The following is a 17,978-nucleotide window of genomic DNA, read 5'->3' as shown; positions in this document are numbered from 1 at the left end:
GGAGTCTGCTACGACTCCTGATTTCCGAAACCGGAGAAGTACCCGCTGTCGGGCTTGGCGCCGGAAAGTGCGGCAGGCGAGAGGTGTAATGCAGAACGGGGCGGAAGAAGAAAGAATGCGGCTAGAAATGCGGACTGGCGTAAAAGCGTGTGAGCAAGGCGCGCGTGGCGGCGAGCCGCCCTATTACCGCCGAGCCATTTAGCGCCGGTGGCGTTGTTCTTCGGCGCCGCGGAATGCTGGTGGCGGCGGCCCCGGGGGACGTGACCCCGTTCGCCTCTGGGTTCGGCTGCGGCCGAGGCGGCGGCCTGCATCTCAACTCGGTGCCGAACCCGCGTCCCGCAGCGCCCAGGGCTGCTGCTCGTGGCACGCCGCGCAAGCAATGGGCGCCACCTGCGCCGGCCGTCGTCCACGCCAGCCTCCGACGCATCCGCCACTTTGCGCGCGCAGTGGCCGTAGCCACGTGCGCGTCTTGCAACAGCGCAGCAGGCATGCGCGCAGTTAACGCCTCCGCTCGCCTCGTTTGCCTGGATTCGCAAATACACGGTCGTCCGATTGATGGTGGCTATTATTCGCTACTTTTCTTTCCGTGTGTCCCGCTTTCTTGGGATACCGCGTACGCAACGCTGATGGCGGTTCTCGGCACAGAATTAACTAACGCGCGATAGTTAAAAAATAATATAACCTCCTTTTTTTCGATTTGGCATTCCCTTTGCAAAACTGAAGAACTTAAGATTAGTAGACAGTATAGTATATTGCAGTCAAGAAAGAAGGAAAAGAAGAAAAAGAAAGAAAAGCACGACTTGTGCCGCTCACACATCACAGGTGGCAGTAGCAGCATCGCAAAGCCAATGTCTGCACGGCTCAGCTGTCACATCATGCGCACGAAACTGCTCCGGACGCATGCACGCATGCAGGAATGCACGTGCAAACTATTGCTTTAGAAATTCTAGAGAAAATACGCAACTTAATCTCTCCGGCTCATCTTTGACCACGCGAAACACTTTCTCCACTCATTTATCATGGCGTTGCCGTCACGTGGACGTCTTTGATTGCTGTCAAACGCCGCACAGCGCGACGGTATCACCGGCGGAAAGCGCTTAGTCCGGGAGGCGAAACAAAAACGAAATGCAGAATCGGCGTCATAACATTCGCCAAATCCGACTGCGTCATAATCCACTTCCATATTCAAACAACTTATTTTACGCCTTGTACGACGCGTGAATAAGCAGCGCTTATAGGTGTGTTACCTGATATGCAAATAAACTAATGGGACGAAACTTTGCAATTAAACGATAACAACGGGATGGTCAAGCTGTCAGAGAAGAAACATTATTAACCAAGTGTTCGGGTCTTCAAACTTAGAACTTACGGTGTCTTTTTGCTCGTTTTGTTCACACGCCAGTTCTACGATGTTATTTGCTCCAATATCCGCCAGCTAACTATATATATCACGCAGTAGCTCACCGCCTGCGCGTAGTCAGCGCCATGGAAACATTTTTGCTTTTTTGGAGAGCTGGACCAGTGTGGCCGGTGATCCAAGTATTAGGCCAAACCGACTCTCTCGCTTGTTCACTTCAGCGATGATCTCATCCAGGGCATACGTTCAAGCTTGCACCATCACGTTGAAGACCGGAGAGAAGCGAATGATTGTGTGTCTCTCGCCAACTGGGCCAAACACGTGACCTTTTAAGACAGTCATAGTGCTAAAGGCTATCGGTTATTTCGCGAAACGCATTGCTATATTAAATACTATATTCTGGTATAAGTCACCTCTAGGGTTGCTTCGTGTAGGGTAGCCAACCAGACGCATTTCTCGATCACATACGCGCCTTTTCTCTTTCTTTCGTCCTCCTCCTCTTGCATTGCTTTAACTCAACCTGTTAAACTATCCAATTTGTTCGAATCAAAAAATTGTTTTCAACAGCATCGAGTGCATTACGTACTTCAAAGCTTCAAAACTTCAAAGCATTGCCCTGAAGCATTCATAACCAAATTTCAACCGAGAGGCTTGAAACAGAAGAGATACGTAGCCATAGCTGCAATTCAGATATGAATGACTGAATTGAAATTACGTATGCTAGCTACTTATCTATTGTCGCTAAAATTCGGTATTTATCTCCCCTAAAACCTTATTTGAGCCTTGAAGGGCACCTCAACGAAATGCTGAATGATGCTGTAGCTTAGGGAATAGCTAGTTAATCCTACACTTCGACGCATGTCAGCCGAAACCCATCTCAGCTTCATGCGTGTTGAAGGACATTGAACGCTCCGCCGTTTCCGTACGGATCATAAAGGGGACTGGTGGGCTGATCCCGTAATTCTGAAAGACGAGCGATGTTCAGACGCGGCATTATTTTCCGCGCCCAGCTGCCTTAGTAAAATTTAAGTTCTGAAGCTTCCGACAGCGGAAGCACTCGGACGCGTCGGGCCCGCTAGACTTCGCCAGTCAAGAGCGAAAATTTCGCCACGGACTTGGCGCTCCCTCGGGGACACAGCGTCGGTACACTGCCTCCTCGAGGGCGGGAGACGCGGCGCGCAAGCCGATTCCGCGCGCGCCATTACAGGCTCACTTCAAACTTTGGAAGCGCACTTGCCGTGCCTTGTTTCCCTCATCGCTACGGCGTCCACAGGTGCTGGGACGGCGGCGCGCACCCCGGGCACGTGTCAGCGGACAAAGCCTACACGCTGCAAGTGGCGCCCCGTACACCCGTGCTCCAGCTCTCTCTCACTCGCGCGCCCGTCTTCGAAGCAGAGAACGTATGCGCATAGTGATGAGTGCACCCGTGCCGCGTTGTGGCTCGCCTCTTTTTTTTTTTTTTTCCACCGTGTACACTTTCCGTCACTGACAACCTGACAAGCTGTCCGTAAGTGCGCGACACCGGCTGATTTTTTTTTTCTTGGTGTTATTTTATCGACTTATTTTTCATTTTTGTGTATCCATACTGTGCACGGCCCATTTCGAGTTGCCTCCATTCATTTGCGCCTCCTCATTTTTTTTTTTTTTCGCACGCGCTTTGTTCTCTTGAACTCAGTCGGCGGCCACTGAGTCTTGAGGACATCTCAAGCAAAGCGGAAACAATGAATCTGAACAGCGTTTTCCCGGCTGCTTTACATTCGGAGAGCGTTTTCCCGCGTGACATGCGCGATTGTGTTGTTCAGTGTGCGCCTCAGGGACGCAATCTCACCCGGGAAAAAAAGATGTGGCAGGGGGAAAGGTTTGGGCGCGGCTCAGCGGAAATGAACTCGCGGCGACAAATTTCTGTCGCCATTGCACGGAAAATAGACAACCTTTTTACGTAAACATGATCGAGCTTTGCGCACAAAGCGCTCGGACGTGCTCGAAACTCACACTTGGCCCGTTATCTTTGGGTGGTTTAGTGTGCATTATATGTCGCCGCTATGCATCTTCAGTATGCTATACTCACCCGGAAAGCATGCAGAAAGCAGTACGCTTGAACGACAGTTTTATTGTGCCCCGTTGAAGGGGAAGCGGAGGCAATACGAAGAGGGATGCCAGGATTCGCTTTCAAGGGGTCATAATGGCTCAAAGACTTCATCCGAAACATAAAAGTACTTAACAAAACTAACTTTTCAGCGCTAACGCAAATTGGCACATATTCCCATGCAAGGTTCAATTTCGCTCGTCACGGATATCGCTTGCTTCAAGATTAATTCAGTGAGTTTATCCTGCTTCTTCTTTTCCTTCTTTCTTTCTTGTTATTGCTCACGCTCGTTTAACGAGAAAAGTTGCTCTTAAAGACATAAGTACGTAATAAGCAAGCGTGTATTCACTGGAAACTACGCGTATATACCGTCGCAGTATAGTATCTCGTTGTGCGGCCGTTCTCGATGCGCTTTTCTGAATGCGCCGATTCTGGGACACAAATCATTTCTCCTGTTACTACCAATGCTTGCCTACAACCAGTGCCTGCAGGTCTTACGCATCGGCAGATTTTGCTTGTGCGGCACACCAATTATCTGTGACGTTCTCTTCCCGCTTTCTGTGAGCTTCCGCTGTGCACTTTCTTCTTTTCAAATGCCCACTTCTTGTTCCCTCGCTCACCTCTTGCAGATTGTGAAGATGATGATCGTGGTGGTGGTAATTTTCGCCGTCTGCTGGCTGCCGTACCACGTGTACTTCCTGGCCACGCACCACCACCCGGAGATCACTCAGTCTGACTACATCCAGCATGTCTACCTGGCCATCTACTGGCTCGCCATGTCCAACTCCATGTACAACCCCATCATCTACTGCTGGATGAACAGCAGGTACATTCGAGACAGTTCAGTGCAACCCTACTTTCTAGCCACACGTTCCAAAGGGATACAGGGGTCAAACGTTAGCCTAACAGCTTAACGAAGAACCGGGGTCTGTTATATACGCCAGCGAGTGCATGCGCTGTATTTCAATTCATAAATGCAGTGCAGCGTCAGTATACGTATATACGAGAATACATTGCCGTAATTTTTTAACAAACGCTTAAAACTAATAACGAACAACATAATTTGCGAAAGCGGGATACACAAACGCATCACTTCACCACGGAACCCTTCCCCTGGGGTGTCAAGTGGAAAAACACTATGCGGGAAAGTCAGACAAAGCAGGCAGTTGGAACAACGGAAGTGCGCCGCGGCACGAAAAAACGAGGAGAAAAAAAAAATGAAGACGAGGGCCGCGACGCATGCGTCACGCGAGAACGCGGGAAGGAATTTCGCTTGCGGAGGTTAGAGGGGCCAAGCGGAGAGAGCGTCTAGCTTGGTAGTGGAGCTCGCCTTCTGAAATTATGGGTTCGCGGCACTGAAATATTTCTATCTCGGCTATTAATGAGCCGATTTCAAAAATATTCGTTGAAGAACGCTCCCTAGAGGACACGTGACAATTTCCAGCGTATAACCAAAATTTGCTATGGGGCTTGGAGGGGCCCTTTAATGGCAAACCAAAACAGGGTTGTTGCAACACCGCCTTCGAGTCCGTGAGGAGTACGATATCTCGTGCAGGCAGAATCTTTAGCTTTAGCAGCCACACCATCGACAACTGTTGATGAGGTCACGTGGTCCAACCGGCCAGACTGTGTACCTCTCAAAGATGTTATACAAAGCGCAGCGCTCTGAGTCCGCTTTGAGGGAACCATCTGTGTACGCCTGGAGGTTATTGTGGTAACTATAGTCGTCAAGTGCCCCAGAACGAGGAACTTTGCTTCTACAGATGAAACAGTGGTCTGTCAATGCAGTCTCGGTACGCGTAAGCTGCAGGTAATATCTTCAAATGCTAATGCCCAAGGTGGGTCTATCTTTTGGCTTTCTGTCGCAAGCAGCGCAATGTGAGTGTTTCCTGGCACCTATACGTTCGAAAAAGGCTTTGCGGGGGGCAAGATTCATTTATCATAGCAATTGACTCAAGAGAGCCTGAGACACCTGAATCTAGAGTGGGCATGGCTCAGCTTCGTACACCCTTTTTTTCGAAGCTGGCTGAGGAACTCCTAGACATGGTCGAACGCCTTTCCTGTGCATTGCTTCTAGGTGCTCGTACTGGCTGACCGATCGCGACAGTAGAGGAATCTGGTAAAGTATCCTACTGGTAACCAACGCTGAATGTAACTATAGCATGGACGTCGGGTGGTTGCCCCATCGTATATACCAGCTACGCGGAGAAGGAAATTGATCCTCTGTGATGATGGCGTAGCAATATTGTCAACAGTCTCACGACATTCTAGCCTGCGGTCCATTGTGATGCCCAGAAATCGAACACTATTGAATACGATGAAGCACGCCGGCATTACCATGAAGCTGGCTGAATAATATCATGCCGTCGTCAACGCATTCGCTGTTCCCTGAAATAAAGTTCGCTGCCAGCTAGCTTACTAAACGGGAATCGTGACGCACGTTCCAGCTGGAAATTTTTACAAGGCACAATGGCCTTGGTCAGGTGTTTCACTCTGTAACATACGTCCGCCGCGGTGGCTCACTGTGACCACGCTGTTCTGTTGCGCGGCACAAGGAGGTGGGTTCGATTGCTGGTTACGGTAGTCCCATTAGGGCGAAATGCAAAAAAAAGAAATGCTCGCCTGCCGAGCTGCAAAATAAATCTGCAGCATCCTCTCCTCCTTTAGTGTGTCTCATATTTCTTTCGTTGCTTTGGGGCGTCTAGAACAGTGAATCACTTGATGAATATCTACAAGATAGGCATATGCCCAAAAAGAGGATGCTTAAAGGTTTATTAACTGAAAGCCCCAATTATCTAATTTATCATTGTGACCTGTCGTGCAAATTATTTCCCTCTCTCCATATTTAAATACGTAATAGCAACAGCTGCAGTGGGCTTTCTTTATGTATTTTTCAGTAATACATGCTTATGTTAGCTCAAGCACCTTGCATTCTCCCATGCACACATCCACACCTGTTTTTATACATCTAGTAGAAATAGTTGTGCCTTGTTAGTTCATTAGTCTATATTGTTTGTGCACTCAGTATGATAAACGGCTATAGCAAGCTCACTTCCTGCTTTACGCAACACATTCCTCAGTTATCTTTTGCCGTACTTTTGTATGTTACAAGCATGTTGTGTGTTTCCTTGTGTGACTGCTTTCCATTTACAAAAGAAGTTTGGCAGCCGGAACGAAAATATTCCGGACATATTCATCAAGGCCAACAAGATTGGATGATGTTTCTAAACGTAGCACTAAAAGACAACATCATCATCATCATCATGAGCAGCAGCAGCCTATTTTATGTCCACTGCAGGACGAAAGCCCCTCCCTCCTCCAATCTCCAATTACTCCTGTCCTGTGCCAACTGATTCCAACTAGCGCCAGCGAAATAATTTAATCGCCCCACTTAGCCTTCTGCCGTCCTCAAATGCGCTTTCTTGGCACCCATTCGGTAACCCTAATGGTCCATCGGTTTTCTGACCTGCGCATTACAGGACCTGCCAGCTGTATTTTTATCTCTTAATGTCAATCAGAATATCGGCTACAGCCGTTTGCTCTCTGATCCTAGCCGCTGTCTTTCTGTCTCTTAACGTTATGCCTACCATTCTTCATCGCTCTTTGCGTGGTCCTTTACTTGTTCTCAAGCTTCTTTCTCAGTCTCCAAGTTTCTGTCCCATATGTCAGCACCGGTAAAATGCACTAATTGTATACCTTCCTTTTCAATGATAATGGTAAGCTTCCAGTCAGGAGCTGACAATGTCTGCCGTACCGCTCCAACCCATTTTTATTCTTCTGTGAATTTCCTTCGCATGATCAAGGTTCCCTGTGAGTAATTGACCTAGGTAAACGTACTCCTTCACAGACTCTAGAGGCAGATTATTAACCTTCAACCCCACTCTTAACACTCTCTCTGTTAAGGTCCTCAATCATTTGTTGTGAGTCCAGTGTTGCTGAAGCGGACAATGTCATCTGCTAACCGAAGGTTGCTTATTCACCGTCGATCATTAATCCTAAGCCTTCCCAGTTTCTTCCAAGCACGGAGTGAATAGCGTTCAAGAGATTGTGTATCCTTGTCTGACCCCTTTCTTTGTAGGTATCTTCCTACTTTTTTGTGTGTAGGACTTTCACTCCCCTTCCCTCTTCCCCAGTGCAGAGTAACAGACTAGAGCGCACTAGCTCAGGTCGACCTCTCTTGTCTTTCCTATAAATAAATTCTATTCAATTCAAAAATTTGTGTAGGATTAAGGTAGCTGTGGAATCTCTGTAGATATTTTCCACGATATTTACGTAAGCGGCCTGTGCTCCGTGATTACGTATTGCCTCTATGGCTGCTGGTCTCCCTATTGAATCAAATGCTTGTTCCTAATTTATATGAAAGCCATACAAACCATAGAGTTTCCTACAAAAATTGCTAGAGGGAACTCTGGCGTTAGTGTCTACGGGAGCTGCAATGGGAGCGGTTGTACCAGCATGGGAATTATGGGAAGTACATGGATTTGCCTAAACTTCGTCCTTTCGGCTTCAAACGGCTTTGTGACTTTGTAAACTCGTCGTTTTCAACAGTGTATTGCGTAATAAATGATTAAATAAACATCATTAAAATTGTCCGACGACAGGATTCGAAAACAGGAACTCTAGCACACAAGCCTGATATTTAAACCGTCAAGTCACGCAGGCATGTATCGACACTTGAATGAAACGCCCGTATGAATTTATCGCGGGCATGCCAGTGCCGTGAGACGCTTGGCGCGTTTCGATTTGGCCACCTGGACAAGCTCAATTGTTGCAATTAATAGCAATTGTGCGTGTTCCCGGCGTCTTCTGCACTTCGAAGAGCATAGATTGCGCTGAAATTTACGAAAATAAGATCGATATATCGTAATATACAAAGCCACAAGAACGTATGAATCCACAAACACGAAGATCAGGCAAATCCATGTACTTCCCATAATTCCCATGGTGGTGCAACGACTGCAGCGCCAGAGTTCCCTCTAGTAATCTTTGTAGGAAACTCTATGATACAGACAGGCTCATTGTACTCTGCAGATTTCTCGATTACCTGATTAATGACATGGATGTGATCCATTGTAGGGATCCCTTCCTGGAGCCAGCATGTTCCTTTGGTTGACTCAAGTCCACTGTTGACCTTATTCTATTGCAAACTATCTTGGTGTATATTTTATATAATACTGGGAGTGAACTAATGGGCCTATAATTTTTCAATTCTTTAACGTCTCCCTTTTTGTGGATTAGTAAAATGTTTGCATTCTTCCAGTTTTCTGAGACCCTTGAAGTCGATAGACACTTAGTATAGAGAGCCGCCAGTTTCTCAAACATTATGTCTCCTCCATCTTTGATTAAATCGACTGTTATTCCATCTTCTCCTGCAGCTTTTTCCCTGTTTCATGTCTTGCAAGGCCCTTCTGAACTCATCCCTAGTTATAAAAGGAGTCTCTGCAGCCTGTTCATTACTGCTTCGAATTGAGGTATCCTGACTCCTCTGGGTACTCTGACTCCATTCTGTACTGACCTGTACAGTAGTACAGGTCAGTACAGAATTATTCCTCTGCTTCTACTACACCTTCGAGATTGCTGATGATATTACCCTGATCATCTTTCAGTGCGTACATCTTGGTTTCTCCTATGCCAATTAAGTTTCCTTCTCACTCATTTCAGGCTGCGTCTATTTCTTATTGCTTCGTCAGTCTTTTTCACGTTATAATTTTGAATATCACTTATTTTCGGCTTGTTGATCAGTTTTCACAGTTCCTCGAATTTTATCTTAGCTCTTGAGTTTGACGCTTTCATTCTTTGTCGTTTCTTTATTAGGTCCTTTGTTACTCGGAAGAGCTTGCCTACTGGTTGCCTTAGTGCCTTGCCTCCCACTTCAATTGCTGCCTCTGAAGCCACCCTAGTCACGGTTTCATTTATTTCCACTATGTCATCTTCATCTCTCTGTTCTAAGGCTGCATATTTGTTTACAAGTACCAGCCTGAATTTGCCTGCTTTTATCCTTACTGCCTTTAGGTTGACCTGTTTCTTCTTGGCCAATTTTGCTCTTTCTCTATTCAAATTGAGGTGAATCCTAGCCCTCACTAACCTATGATCACTGCACTTTACCCTACCTAACGCTTCTACCTCCTGCACTATGCTGGGATCGGCAGAAAGTATGAAACCAATTTCATTTCTTGTTTCACCATTCGAGCTTTTCCAGGTCCACTTTCTGTTGCTACGCTTCCTGAACAAGGTGTTCATCTTTCACAGCTTATTCCTTTCCGCGCACAAGAAAGTATGCGCAAGGTATGTCAGTAGTGTGTATCTACGGCCTTTTTCGTAAATATATCTTGCCGAAGCGATCCCTTGATTTATGCGCCATCGGTGGGTTTTGCTGATCGCCATAGGTTGCACAATATAGTGTCAATTCTCAATGGTCCTTACATCGACGTTCTCGAACCTCACGTCCGCATGCGGCCATGAACGCGCCTTGGTACACGATATATTCTCAGCGAAATTGAACAGCACTTAAAAACGTGTGCGAACAGAAAGGACGGAAAAGAAAGAAGGTTTCAGCGCTTACCGAGAAGCCCCGAGTCGCGCGTACGCGGAGATGCACCCGTCCACTTATTGTCCTGTCTGCATGCCTGTGGCCGTCTTTTTGCCTAAAAGACGACACACAGTCGGTTCTCTAGAATCATGTCTACCAGTGCCATTTCAATTACCCAATGCTTTCCTCACACCTGTACTTAAATATAAAGGTATCCGTGATAGCGCTAGATTGTTGAACAAAATGTTTCGTCGAACGTAAAGCTCGCTGCATAATTCAGTCCCTGAAAAACCAGGCAGCATCACAAAGAGCCGTGTGTTTTCTTTCATTTCGGCTTGTGGACGTGATTGTTTGTACAACGAAGTATTTGATTGAAGAAATGCCGGTAATTCTAGGACATGTCACCACTTGTAAACCTTTACTCGGCAGCTTCGGGCGAAAGGCAAGGCGACCTACGGAAATATCTGCCTGGTATAACGCTTAAGGGACGTACCAGCGACAAAAATGTATCGAAGGATAACTTTCCAAGTAAACAGAAGGGGCCCTTACCCCTGTGCGGTGACTAAATCGTTTTGTTCTTTCGCGTATGACACGTGTTCCTCGGGGTATGTGGACTGAAAAGTGGTACAGTGCCCCGTCTACTCAAACACGGACGACTGATGCCTGGTAGAGAGAGATGGCCAGCCGTGGGGCAGACCTGACCGAGCCTTTGCGTTCCTGCAGGTTCCGCGAGGGCTTCAAGCGTGTGTTCTGTTGCCTGGCCTTCAGCGACAAGGAGACCGCGCAGCTGCGTCAGCACATGGCGGCCACGCGCTACTCGTGCTCGGAGCCGTACGCCGACACTCGGGTCACGTTCAACGGGACCGCCACGGCCGTCCCGCTGCACACGCTCACTGAGACCATGAGCGCAGGAAACCTGACCGGCGCCGGCCCGGCAAAGTTCAGGGGCTGCGGCTCGGACGTGTGACGAATGCTGCCGCCGGCCCGGTCGGCCCGGCTCGGCCCGCACGCCAGTGTGGCGGCGCACGCCATCTGAGTCCGCGGCGAATACCCCCTACCGCAAAACACTGCTCGGACGCGCACAAAGCGCTCGCCTTTAACGCGCGAACACGAGGGGGGGGGGGGGTCTGTTCTGCCACTGCGTGGGGCACCTGTCCGAATCAATCCCCCCCCGTTTTCTTTTCTTCGTCTTCTTCTTTAATATTCAATCGCTAGTTTCGTCGCTCTCGTTGCACTTTACTCCCATGGGGCTGCTTTGCGGCAAATAGGTCCGTGGGCATATCAGAATGGCCGAACCGACCTGAAGCAGAGGTCCTGTGACGTCGGAATTTGACGACGCAGGCCGCAGCGCTGACGACGTCAGGAAAGGATGTTCCCACCTCATTCTTGCTTGAGACAGGAAAGACGCCGTGGCTGGCGTCGGCTGCGCATAGCGAGAACAAAAAGCAGAATAAGGGAAGCAAAACTATTAAATTATCATACTTTCTTGCAAATCTTTTTGGCGCTGTCGAAGTTGCCTGTTCGTTACCTCCTACCTACGTTCTGGCGTCATAAGTACTTACCAATGGCAAGGTGTAGAAACACCATTGTGCGGCAAGGTCTCTGTACATGCGGGTTATGGCGGTGTCCGTTCGTGGCGTACGCCAGAGTCGGCGAACGGCGGCGATCGTGAACAAGCCACGGGCGCGAGAAGCTGTTGTGCTGATGTGTCGGCTCGGCTGTTGTGCTAATGGTGTCGCTGTGTGAACTTCCTGTTTCATTGTTGTCCGTTACTCATAAGGAAAATGTAATGCATTTTTTCGAGCGTTTCCCAAAGATGTTCAATAATGTGTCCCCAAGTAACAAACCCCACGGAATGCACGGTACGCATTAAACGGACTGCGAAATCAGGATGTTGATTCGTTTCATTTGGTGCACCGCAGCAGCTCATATACGAACGACGATGCGAGGAGTAGGAGCAGCACGGGCAATAATTTCGTGCTACGAAAATTTGTGCAGGCAAATTATGTGCTCTAAAAGCGATGGTTCTTGTTCAACAGTGGTGGCATTTTCGACGTCGACCGCAAAAAGAAAATAATTATTATGGGGTAGAAGCTTCTGCATTTCCTCCCATATAAGCACATTACTTCCCTAAAATCAAGGTGGGTTTTCGACCATAGAATGTGTTTGAAAACTACCAAGCTTGCACAAAAGGCGGGGCTGCCATCATGCTAATGAAATAACGGTTTCGCTGTACGTTTTCTTCAGTCGGCCACGCTCGTAATATTGGGCTCACTTTCAGCGGTGCGAGAACACAAGTGCTAAGGCACTCGCGAAACGTTGAAATGCCGGATTCTTGTTCTTTTATTTAGAATTTTCTGAGCAAATGCTTTTTACCACCTCATGCCGCGCAGGGTTCTTGAGGTCATCAAACCTAATTATACGGCGTATGCCTATACCATTCGCATAAACCCCATGTTTGCTTTGCACTTTTTGTTTCAGTGCTTGCAAAAGGGGTGTGCTATAACGACAGATAATTTTAACTCAGATTGTTCTGAAATGTTGCTGCTTGTTGGAGCGTCGTAGCGATGGTTTGATTTTAAAAAGAAAAGATTAGTCCTAAGAAGCCACTGCGAATAGTGCGCGTATTTAACACATGTGCTAGCAACCTAAAATGACTGTATTATCAAAGTTAAAAAAAAAAAACATTCGTGTGTGTGTGTGTGTGTGTGTGTGTGTGTGTGTGTGTGTGTGTGTGTGTGTGTGTGTGTGTGTGTGTGTGTGTGTGTGTGTGTGTGTGTGTGTGTGTGTGTGTGTGTTTCTGCACACTCCGAACGAAAGTGTCTGTTTAAGTCAGTAGTTATCGCACCGTCACTAGCTCTTTCCTTCACGCGACATTCAAATGCCTCACTCTGCTGTTAGTCCATACCAGAACCACTGCATTTCATCGTACGTATACGCCTCATAACCACCAGTATGCCTTGTTAGTGACTGTTTTGTGCAGTGGTATGGACATTACTCATCGTTTTTCCCCTTTCCCAAATACAGTAGCCAAACATACGCTGATAAACCTCCCTGTCTTTCCTTTACCTATCTCAATCAGTTTCTTGTCCCGCAAGACACTATAGTGCGATTGCATGTACGTTCCAGGAATATACTCTCGCAATTATATATTTCTTTCATGTTTCTACCTTTTCTTCTCTCTGCGTTTGTCAGATCCTCTGTGTGGAAAGTCATTAGGCTTAGTTTTATATCGCTTGGACGGTGTTTTACTGCGCCTTGATTCTATCAAATTTGCCTTCAACCAGCAACACGTGACTCGCTCTATTTTGTTATGGCTTGTTATGACACGATTGTTATCAGCATCTTAAAGCGTTTGGGTTGAACGTTGGGTACGTTATATCGTTAGTTCTAATTCAAGCGGCAGCTGCAATTACAGTATTGTTTTCGCCAGTTATGCCTCAAATAAAAAATATATATAGCAAATGTATACGCACTATCCGATGAGGTCCTTTTTTGTTTTTCGCTTCACGCCGCGTGAGCCACAGCGCGGCGAACTATAGGAGCATGATCCGCCTGTTTGCTCTAAGTGCTGTTCGCAGAAAAGCACTTGTACAGCGAGCTTTGGGTTTACGTCAAAGAACCCAAGTAGTCAAAATGATCAGCAGCCGTCGAATAAAGAATGTCCCTTAGTCCCTCTGTGCTTTTGGGCGTTAACTCCAATCGGTAAACTCAATTTGTCTCGGTCGGGCGAGCGTGGCAGGCGCCCATAAGCACTGAAAAGAAGGCAAAAGCAATAGCGTTTCCCGTGGTTGCGTATGCGCCCGTTACACGGGCTCTGCGAAGCCGTACCTAGCGCGCTTAGAATGTCGAATGTGCGGCAGTACTCCGTCAAGCCTCATCGGCAAGTAACGCATGAAGTCATTAAGCCATGCTATAGACCTGCGCCACAGACTGATGAAAAAAAGTTGTTGTCAAGTTGCCGTAGCGAAGGTTTTGCGCCGTGGACCGTGATATTGAGTCAAAGATGTTGCAACAATGCTTGTTCTGCGAAACTACGACACTGCTCGGTTAATGCACGGAAATTAAAACCATAACATTTTGCGTATTTGGCGGAGGATTGCCTTTATAGTTGCCTTTAGATTGCCTTTATTTGTCCTCTCTTAGTTCTATTTCGTTGCAAATTGTCAACTGTCGAGCCGTTCAGGTACTGCGTGCCTCGGCTACTTCATTTCCTGTCAGCTTCACAACAAATAGGAAGCAAAGAAAAAACATAATCAGGGAAGAATTGATGGGCACATTGAGAAACTGTGAGGCCATCTAACCTGTTAAACGCTAAACAACTGTTTGCTTGCAGCTTGTACAATCATTTACGCCTTAAGAAGCGTTGTCGCGTGTCGTTATAAGGGTTCGTTAATTCACTTAATGTTCCTGCTGATAGAGGTAATGGGCGCGTTTTGACTATGCGCACAGACCCGTCGCACTTCACAAAGCGCGTTCGTCTCAGATAAAGTATAAGGCTCTATCCAGTCATGTTTCGTATTGAAGTGCTTCAGTGTTGCAAAAACCCTTTCTGGCAATCTGCGTGTGGACCACGATCTGAGTACGCTGTTTGCGATCATGAGCGCTAGAGAATGGTGAGCTCGACAAATATTATGAATCTAAGATTAACTTCGTGGCTAGAAATTAAAAGTTAAAGTGTGTGACTAAACTCAATGCACTGCTATTGAACTCGAGTGAAAATCATTCTCTGCTAAGTGCGCTCTTTTGCATATGTTTTTTTTTTCATGTGTGAGCATTACGTGGGTCAAAGTGTAAAGAAGTGTATATGAGTGAAGCCGGTCACGTGGCAGAGAGGGGATGGGAGAACTTAAAAGAGCATCCATATATATATAGTCATAAGAAGCCAACAAAGACGCCAAGGACAGCATAGGGGAAATTACTTGTACTTATTAACTGAATTAAGGAAATGATATATATTATATATATATATATATATATATATATATATATATATATATATATATATATATATATATATATATATATATAGTCCAACTGACAGACGGTGGTCTGCTCCAGACCACCATGAGATTCACTTCACTCCTCGAAGAGGGAAGTCGCAAGTCGAGTGAGCTCCCGAACAACACTTTTGCAGTGCGGTACACGCGGTTTAAGTCATATATCGAGGAATGCCAACAGGTGCGACGTATTGCTTACGCATTTCTATCACCTTTATGCTAAATCGCCACTGTTCTTCCTTTTTTTTTTTTTTTTGCGCCAGTCTGTAAGCGAGCGTTCGTTAGTACTGCGAACCATCTTCTTGCGTGCGCGCAGCGTACATCCCCGCCCTCTTTCTATATTCCCCTTTCCCTGAGCCTCCGTGCAGCCTAGCAAAGTGGACGCTCGTTTGGCCGACCTCCCCACCTTTTCTCTAGCTTTTGTACCTCCTTCTCTGCCTATTTTATGGCCTTAAAACTTTCATCGGCAAAAAAAGATTAACAAAGAAGAGTTGTTTTTCAGCGGAAATAAACCAAGTGGAGCCGAGTGACTGTTTTACTGTTCCAGTTTTGAAAAGCCGCTACTCTTATGTTATTAGGTTCAAAGCGCATTAATTCTCAATCACTGCACAAAGCTTCAAGAATGGTATACATTGCAAAAATACTGTTTTTGAAATCTACAGCAGGTGTATACCAGTACAGTATAACAGTATAACAATATAAAAGTAACAGTAGCAACAACACAGTACTGCAACCTAAAATACATTTGAATTGTTTGCTCTGGGCAGGTGTATCACTATGGGCAAGTATATCACGAGCCGATATTGCAATTTATGCTGGAAAAGAAATCTTTCATGCCCAACAGCGGTCATACGTTGTTTCCTGCTTTGCGCGACTTAAACGCGCATACATATCCAATCAGAACGAGTGAAAACTGCTCCGCAAAGCCCGGTTAGAAAAAAGAAAGATTTTGCTTGAAACGACATCCTTGTATTCTTTTCATCGCGATACCTAACAAAGAGATAAAACTCTGCGTGCGACTGAACGTCGTTTTGGTAGATATAATGGTGCCCGACACTGCGACTCCAGAAAATTACATGCATCTTCAGTCTTTCTGCGTGGCCCGTAGCTTTAGACAAGCACTTCTACGGGATATCGCAAAGATAGTGGAAACCTTATTATCCTCCATGACATTTATGTCGTAGTCATAAGCGCGCCGATAACTGCAGATAACGGCAGTGGTCCACACCTTTAATATAAGCCCACTGAGCGCAACGTTGACCAGTAATTTCATGGTCGCATCACATAAATCTGCAGGGTAATATTGTAACCCAACATGGGCACTTCTTTTTTCTCGTTTCCAGGAACTTTGTTCTCAACGCTATCTTTGAGCTTCTATAAAGCTGTTTTATAGAACCCTCCTCGTTGCGCCCAGCGTTGTACACTTGTCAGTGTTCTCGGTCAATACAAAGCTGTACCGCTGGCAAACGGCGCACCCGCTCGTCCCCATGCTCTGAAGGAGGCGTCGCATGTATGCGTGTGTATTTGATGTGACAAAGCACTTTGACTTTTGCGTAGAAATTTTGCAGAATACCCGAAGGACGCACCTTGAATACAGTACAACAAAGGCATAAAGGTTTTGAGCAATCGGCAAACGAGGTCAAAACTAAAAGCCATGTTTTGTGAGCTGATAACTTGAAGCGACACCAAAGTTGCACGGGCTCGCATGCTCAAACGAACTACGAGTTGTCTCACTAATACCGCACATCGCTATGGAAACCACAGCTGACGTAAGCTAGACGGTGTTCCTCGATTATCCCTGTCAAGCGTTGGCGCAACTCATCCATACACCTGGAAGGTCATTTCCTGTGGTCGTCACTCGATATAATGCTCTGCAGCCCTCTCCAGCTCTCCCTTGCCTCTCCCTTGCATTTTACCCACGTTTGATCTATAATCCACACTCTCACACTCATATGTAAGAGAGGTTAACGACTGGCCATGGCACACAGACGTTGGTGCCCGCTTTTAACCTGGCATTGCAGTACGCACCTCGTTTATTTAGCGTCTGTTCCTTCTTGCCTTGTTTTTTTTTTCATGTTTCTATGCCGCAAGGATTAGTATTAGTGATATCTAGGGGTGTGCGGAAATTTGAATGTTTCGAAAAACGAATCGAATAGTCTCCTATTCGACTCGGTCTTCGAATCGAACAGTCAGTGTTCGTGAATGCGAACAATTTTTCGAATACTTTTCGAATATTTCTAAACGTCAACAGCGTCCAACTGAACATGAAACTGGAGCAAAAGTAAGGTAAATTTTCACCACCACCCCTGGTCATAGTGTAGACATAAACATGAGAACTTGCGAGAAGGAGCAGGCTGCTTCGCCCAGATAACTATGTTTTACAGGTTATAGATCGATCATTGCCACTCTCTGAACAATCGTGTACATGCGAAGAAACTACTTGTTGGCTCATAACGTTACATTTGTGTTTGGAATAAGAACGATTCAACGCGTACTATCTAATGACAGAAACTTGTTAACTTTAGGAATACTAGGTTGTGAACATGGTATGGTATTAATTGTGATAATGGCTGTTGGTTATGCGAAAATTATTCGAAAAATGTTTGATTCGATTCGCTTCAGGCACTGTTCGATTCGTATTCGATACTTTGTCGATCCGGTCTCAAATATCACTATTCGCACGCCCCTATTGATTGCTGTATAGCCGGCTCCTCGCTGACCTATTTTCAATAACGCACGTGTACTTAAAAACAACAGCCGCCCGCATAGTAACGCTGGTCCATCGATAATGGCCAACGATGCGATAGCCAAGACGTCAACTGATTAAGAACCTCTCTTACGAGCGAGGTGTGGACCCCGTCATGACATCTTTGGCTTCCACACTGTTGCATGGTGTTAGTAACGCTTTCTTTGCTATTTTTGAGCAAGTTTCGCATCGCGGGCATTGCTACGGTCACTGCAGTCCACAAAGGATGACTTGGTGCGTTGTGAGTGGAGTTTTCACCG

The 17,978-nt window shown here is 46.5% G+C and overlaps 2 protein-coding genes across 5 annotated transcripts in view; one reads left to right on the top strand and one right to left on the bottom strand.

Moving 5' to 3' along the window:
* The window catches only part of LOC142587313 (tachykinin-like peptides receptor 99D), an 837,205-nt gene extending 822,292 nt beyond the window's left edge, over window positions 1-14,913 (top strand). For both annotated transcript variants that reach the window (XM_075698214.1, XM_075698220.1), the window contains 2 exons: window positions 4,073-4,269; window positions 10,696-14,913. In XM_075698214.1, coding sequence (XP_075554329.1) covers window positions 4,073-4,269; window positions 10,696-10,939 — 441 coding nt within the window. In that variant the 3' untranslated portion in view covers window positions 10,940-14,913. The remainder of the gene's footprint in view (window positions 1-4,072; window positions 4,270-10,695) is intronic.
* LOC142587325 (uncharacterized) overlaps window positions 1-17,978 on the bottom strand; it is a 231,116-nt gene that overhangs the window by 93,772 nt on the left and 119,366 nt on the right. Inside the window, exon 1 of one of the 3 annotated variants that reach the window (XM_075698231.1) lies at window positions 11,273-11,391. The exons of the other annotated variants lie outside the window; for them this stretch is intronic. Within the exon in view, the coding sequence (XP_075554346.1) occupies window positions 11,273-11,356 (84 nt within the window). The 5' untranslated portion in view covers window positions 11,357-11,391. Of the gene's footprint in view, window positions 1-11,272; window positions 11,392-17,978 lie in introns of those variants that run through there. 3 annotated transcript variants of the gene reach the window in all.

Source organism: Dermacentor variabilis, chromosome 1, assembly GCF_050947875.1.
Source record: "Dermacentor variabilis isolate Ectoservices chromosome 1, ASM5094787v1, whole genome shotgun sequence".
Classification (NCBI taxonomy): domain Eukaryota; kingdom Metazoa; phylum Arthropoda; class Arachnida; order Ixodida; family Ixodidae; genus Dermacentor; species Dermacentor variabilis.
The sequence above is the reverse complement of the archived record's forward strand: the minus strand, read 5'-3'. Positions and strand labels throughout refer to the sequence as shown.